The 6740-nt window shown below is 43.5% G+C and overlaps 1 protein-coding gene across 3 annotated transcripts in view; it reads right to left on the bottom strand.

Annotated features, from left to right (window-relative positions):
* The window catches only part of SLC1A6 (solute carrier family 1 (high affinity aspartate/glutamate transporter), member 6), a 57934-nt gene that overhangs the window by 19334 nt on the left and 31860 nt on the right, over window positions 1-6740 (bottom strand). For 2 of the 3 annotated variants that reach the window (XM_008591351.1, XM_008591354.1), the window contains exons 1-2: window positions 6594-6676; window positions 1316-1527 (exon numbers count right to left, since the gene is read on the bottom strand). In XM_008591351.1, the coding sequence (XP_008589573.1) occupies window positions 1316-1520 (205 nt within the window). In that variant the 5' untranslated portion in view covers window positions 1521-1527; window positions 6594-6676. Of the gene's footprint in view, window positions 1-1315; window positions 1528-6593; window positions 6677-6740 lie in introns of those variants that run through there. The other variant, XM_008591353.1, reaches the window with a different exon arrangement.

Here is a 6740-nt window from a genome sequence, read left to right as displayed (position 1 = left end):
GCACTCACTTGTGAGCACATACATGTGCCTATATGTGTGGACCCACACACATGAATATGCATATGTATTTTCCTGGGTGTGTCTATAGGTATAACTTGTGTATATATGTTACTGTTTTCAAACATGGGGGTGTACGTGCACTTATGCTCATGTGTGGAGGTATGCTCAGGAGAATGCATGTGCAGGTGTGAATATGTAATTCTAGTGTACATGTACAAGTGTGCATGTGAGTTCACGTGCTTGCACCTGTAAGTACTTTTTTTATTTTTTTTTTAAATTGACACATAATAATTGTACACATTTATGGGGTACAGTGTGATGTTTCAATACGTGTGTACAAAGTATAATGATCAAATTAGGGTAATTAGCATATCAATCACCACAAACAAATATCATTTCTTTGTGGTGAGAACATTCAAAATCCTCTCTTCTAGCTATTTTGAAATATAAAATATATTATTAACTATAATCACCCTATTGAGCCTGGAGGACATTATGCTTAGTGAAATAAGCCAGGCACAGAAAGACATATACCCTATGATCTCACTCATGTGGAATCTAAAAAAGTTGATCTCACAGAAATGGAGAGTAGAATAGTGCACCTGTAAGTTCTGTGCATGCATAAAAATGTATTCATGCTACCAACCTAAATGTCCATCGACGGATGACTGGGTAAGGAAAATGCAGTTACATACACTATGGAATACTACTCAGTCATAAAACATAATGAAATTCTACGATTTGCAGCAACATGGATGAACTTGGAGAAAATTACATTAAGTGAAATAAGGCAGGTGCAGAAAGAGGAATATCACATGTCCTCACTCATAAGTGGAAAGAAAGAAGGAAGGAAGAGACCATAATAAAACGCTGAACGTTCAGAAGTAGAGAACAGACCTATGGTTACTAGAGATGGGAAAGGGGGAGGGGGGTTAGGGAGTAATTGAGTAAGGGACACAAAGAGTAACTATGATTTGTAATGATGCACATGCTAATAATATTGATTTGATCATCACATACTGTACACAAATACTGACAGTCAACTCTGTACTCCATAAATATACACAATCAAAAATAAATAAATAAATAAATTTTTAGATGTGCTCACGCTTATGTTGTGTGCATAGGTAAAGTGTGTTTGTACAGTGTACATGTGTGTGCACATGCATATACATGTGTGCACACACAGCTGTTTGCACGTGTGTGTACCCAACCATGAGAGTGTGGCCTCACGGTGGGCTGGAAGAGTGGCGTGAGGAGATGTGCGTGCTGGGAATTTCTCTGAGGTCCCCGCCCTCCAGGAGGCAGAACTCACCTATGACCACGGCGCTGACCGTCAGCAGGATGAAGGCGTTCCGGCGCAGGAAGCGCAGCACGTGCTCGCGGGTCATGGTCTGCAGGCGCAGGCGCGTGCGCAGCGCTCTCTGCTGCAGGCTCTCCTGCACCTGCTGCAGACAGCCCACCCGGCCCAGCCGCTGGCCACTCTCCCGCAGGAACAGGCTGTTGCCATGGCTGCTCATCGTCTATCTGCGGGGGGAAGAGGGCCCGGGCCTGGTGAGGGATGGGACAGAAGGCGGGGGGACAGGGGAAAGAACAGGGTGGTGCGCAGTCGGAGGAAGCTCAGAAGGAGGGGAGGGGCAACGTCCTTCTATTGGAATGCACCCGTGCTGGGACACCTGGCAGGAAAGAGTCAAGGTCTCCAGAATCACTCCTGGGCATGGCTGGGAAGGAGTAAAGAGGCGAGGCAGAAAACCACAGAATAATGTACGCTTTTGCCATTCCCTGGCTCCAACCCTCTCATTTCACTGAGATAGTCACAAGCAGTTGGGGTCTGCAGCAGTTCTCAAACTGAGCTGACAAGTTTTTACTAAGCACCAACTGCATGCAAAGCCCTAGGCAAGTCACCTTGGGGCTAGTCCCAAAATTAAAACAGTTTGGTGTCTAGCCTGGAGGCGCCGAGAGCGGGCTTTCCACAACAGCAAAATTAGCAGGTGCCTGGCAAACAGTGGGTGCCCAATAAATACAGCTGCTCTTCGTGAATGCCCAGGTGAGCAACGGAGGTGGGGGGAGGAATCACTTGGAAGAAATGGTGACAATTCTTGGTCCCAGTGTGATGTTCATGAGCATCTCTGGTATGTACTAGGATGTTTTACAAACTTCAGACTTTTGTGTCTCCTCTTAACATTTGACCTTATCCATGTATCCTTATTTACTTATCTAAAAAGAAAAAAAATATGTATAATATGTATATGTAAATATGTATATATATATATATGTATATGTATATATGTACATAAAATGGAAACCTTAGATCACTACTTGGAATGTTAGTTGTATTTTTCATAAGCATTAAATAAAATGCATATAAAAATAAAAACCTGCCTGTCCATTTACCAACCAGACAACTTGCATGTACAGAGCAACTTAGAAATTGTGACTTTCGTGGGCCTGAGGAAATTTCTCTTTATGGATCTCTTCCTACATTTAAAAAAAAAATGTATATAATAAAACCATATTTTACTACTGCATTGGTGTAAAAATAAATATATTATTTTAGAACTAGATAGAGGTGGTGGTTGCACAACACCATGAGAGTACTAAATGCCACTTTCAAATGGTCGATTTTACATTATGTGAATTTCACCTCAATTTTTAAAATGAATTTATTCATATTATATATGAAAACATTTTCTTTGACCTAAAAGTTTAACTCTTCCTTCTGATTTTAAAACACATGAGAACGTTTCTGTGAGTCCCTAAAAGTAGAGTGGGCTCTGGGCACCAGACATCCTTTCCTGAGGGATAAGCCAGCCTGACCTACACTGATCTTACAGCAATAAAGGTGGCAGTGCCTCTATGCCAGGCTTACTCCCTCACCCACTGGCTCCCCTTTTGGTCAGGCCAGTGGAGACTGGCAGCGGGAGAACAGAGGGTGGAAGTACATGGTGTAAAGCATTCATTCTTCCAGTAGCAGCTGTGTTCCTCTACCTAAGACCGCAGCTTCCATGGGACAATCCTCTGCTATAGACAGGGCTCTTCCCGCCCCTCCCCTGCTCCCTCCCCGCCGTTTCAGCCCTTGGGATGGTAACAGCTCCCAATTTTGCTCATCTCTCTTTGCAAAGAGGGTGCTGCACCAACTTTGCTGGTTTCCCTTAACTCTGCTCATATCTCTGTAAATACAGTCATCACTTGATATCCACAGGGTGATTGGTTCCAAGACTTCCCTCAGATACCAATACCTGAGGATGCTCAAATCCCTAATATAAAATGGTGTAGTATGTGTAGATAACTTATGCATATCCTCCAACATACTTTAAATCATCTCTAGATCACTTGTAACACCGAATACAATGTAAATGCTGTGTAAGTAGCTTTTATACCGTATTGCTTAGAGAATAATAACAGGAATAAAAGTCTGTACATCTTTAGTACAGATGCAATTTTTCTTCTAAATATTTTCAATCTGCATTTGGTTGAATGCACAGATGCAGGAAGCCACTGATACGGAGGGCCAACTGTAGTCCTTATCTTTTTTAAAATTTATTTATTTATTAATCGACACAAATTAAATTTATTTATTTATTGTATATATTTATGGGATACAGAGTTATATTTAATACAAGTATACAATGTGTGATGACCAAATCAGGGTAATTAACCCATTCATCATCACAGAAATGTATCATCTCTTTGTGATTAGAACATTTGAGCTCTTCTAGCCATTTGAGAACATACAATAAACTATTATTAATTATAGATGCCTAGAATTTATTTTTCCTTGTCTTAAACTCTTATCAATTCCCCCTTTGAGTGCACTGTTTCCCAACAGATACACCAGATTCATCTGACTCTTACAAAAACATTCCCTTTTGAAATACTACCATTCGCAGCAACATGGATGGACTTAGAGGAAATTATATTAAGTGAAATAAGCCAGGCACAGAAACAGAAATACCGCATGTTCTCACTTATTTGTTGGAGCTAATAAAAATAAATAATATACAAACCAATAAATGGCGGGGGGAAAGAAGTCACAACAATTCCTTGAACTTGTTAAGACAAGTAAACAGATATGATGCTGATTGGTGGGAGGTGGGGGAGGTGGGAAGGAGGAATTGGTAAAGGGACATGAAAATCAACTACCTTGTATATTGATAAATTTAATAAATAAAGCATGTATTACTAAAAAATATATGAAAAAATAAATAAATTTTCTCTAACACACACACACACACAAAAAAAAAAAAAAAAAAAAAAAAAAAAACACACACACACACAAAAAAAAAAAAAAGAAAGAAAGAAAAACATTCCCTTCCCTAACGAAAAGAAGACATCAAATATTGTATCTTGTGCTGGACTCCAGATATATTTGGTTTGCCTGAGATTGTTGCACCTATAAAGAGAATTTGGCCTCCCGCAGCTACTGTCTGAGGGATCACAGCTCCCTAATACCTCTCCTCACCCCCGACCTTCACCCTCAGTTCTTGAATTCATCTAGGTCAGGGCCGGGAATTTCGTGGAGGTCTCAGTTCCACCAGTAGTTATGTCCTGGACTGTTTTTTTTTTTTTTTTTTTTTTTTTTTTTCCCCCTGGCTGAGCGGGTACTTTTCTAGGTCACTGTCTTCCTTACCCTCCTCTGCTCTCCTCCCCTCCATCCAAGGGATGGGACATCTGCCTCAACTTTCCAGGCCCTGCTTCCCCCTCCAGAATTATGCTCTGGTTCCCAATGCCAAGCCCCAGTTGGGAACCTGATGCAAATGGACAGGTCACCTGAAACCACAATGCTGCTTCTCACCTTGCTGTGAAAAATCCCAGACAAGGGACCACAGGCTACACAAGAAACAAGAAATGTAGGTACAATCTCCCCCTGTCCTCAGGGATATTATTTTCCCAGTAGCACAGTGTTGCCTGTGAATCCCAAAAGAGTGTTCAGCTGAGATCCGAAGTTGTCAGGAAAACTCCAGAGCCTGGAGTGTTGTCACTTTCCTGTCTCTTCCTTACAAGACATACTACAGTATATACATAGTACATAGTACAGCAGGGGTTGACAAGCCATGGTCCTCTGCATGATTTTGTAAATAAAGTTTTATCAGCACACAGCCACACTCATTCATTATGTAGTGTCTACAGCTGCTTTCCAGCTGCAATGGCTGAGTTGAGTTGTTGGGACAGAGAGTGTATGGGCTGCAAAACTGAAAATATTAATTCTCTATCCCTTTACTGAAAAACATATCAATGCCCTGCCTAGAGAAAAGCATACCTGAGCTCTTTATTTCAAGTCTGGACCTCACCTTGCAGGAACTAGCCTAGGGCTGTTGAGCAGCTTAAATGGCCCAATACACACAACACAGAACAGTGCCTGGTGAGCACAGAACAGATGTCAACTGTGTTTAATAAAAAGTAGAAACTTAAGAGACATACCGAGAGGACAGAGAGAAATGCTAAGGCGGGAGGGTGAATTCCTATCAACTTCTCTCAGTCCTGACTGGTACGTGATACATACAACTATAATTTGTCAATTAAAAACAAAATTTTAAAAATACTTGATTTGAAATGGTATTCCCGGGACCTTGACCTTGACCTCCACATGGACCTTTCTCCATCTCTCTAGAACCCCGGAGAGATTCTCCTCTCACCCTGGGCTCTCTCTTTTCTAGTCTCTCCTGGTTCTAGGCCTTCCCTAGGTTTCCTGCTTGCCCTGGAAATGGCCTGTCTGGCATCCCCAGTCTCCTCAGGGTGGGGGGAACAAGGATGGGTCTCCCACCTGGTTCCCCCAACCTCCAGACTCTTAGATGTGATGACATGTGCCAGCCCCCATGGAAGGCCATGGAAGGAAGGGCCTCCTACATCCTTAAAGCTGAAGCAAGCTACAGTGGGCAAAAACAAATGCTTTAGAGACATTTTATCTCAAGGCTATGACAGCCCCAGTACTATGAGAAGGGAAAGAAAGGACAGAAATCATGTACATCATGCAAACACATTCGAACCCACAACCTCACACACCTCTTGTGTGCAGTCAGCACATCCACAATCCCACACAGACACACAGTCACACACGGAATTCTTCAGACATACAACTCCACACGCCCCTTCAGAAATGCAACTCCATGCAGGGAGCATCAGTCATACAATTCCTATACACACACACGCCTTAGGGCACAAAACACAAAACTTCAGACACTCAGATTCATCCCCACATTTAAGCATTCAGCCACACGCACCTTTTCAGGAAGGCAGCCCCACTCATAAATTCGGTCTCGCTCACACACACACACACCACACACACACACACACACACACCATCATACCCAGATCCCTGCAGTGGTGGCCCAAGTCTTACACACACACACACACACACACACACCATCATACCCAGATCCCTGCAGTGGTGGCCCAAGTCTTAGCCACACCATGTACATCTGGATTGGAGAAGTAAACCCCTGATAGGGAAGGGAACCGAGCCCTGTAAATGGACGGGGCATCTGGCACAATGGTAGACACATGCCGCTGAGTTCAAGCTACGGGATGGGGAAGTGGGGAGATGGACAGGGACACCCGACGCGGGGGGGTAACTAAAGCGATAAGAAACTCACCAGGGCGACCAGCAGAGCAGCGACGAGGACTCTAAGGAGCCGGCAGGAGCTGAGACAAAGGGCGGCCGGGAGGTGGGGACGTGGGCGCAGGGGCGCCCCACCCGCCTGACCCCAGGGTGAGCCCAGCGCGCCCGGATCCTCAGGGCC

The sequence above is a fragment of the Galeopterus variegatus genome, unplaced genomic scaffold (assembly GCF_000696425.1).
Source record: "Galeopterus variegatus unplaced genomic scaffold, G_variegatus-3.0.2 Scaffold6860, whole genome shotgun sequence".
Lineage (NCBI taxonomy): Eukaryota > Metazoa > Chordata > Mammalia > Dermoptera > Cynocephalidae > Galeopterus > Galeopterus variegatus.
This window is presented reverse-complemented; position numbering and strand designations above follow the sequence as displayed.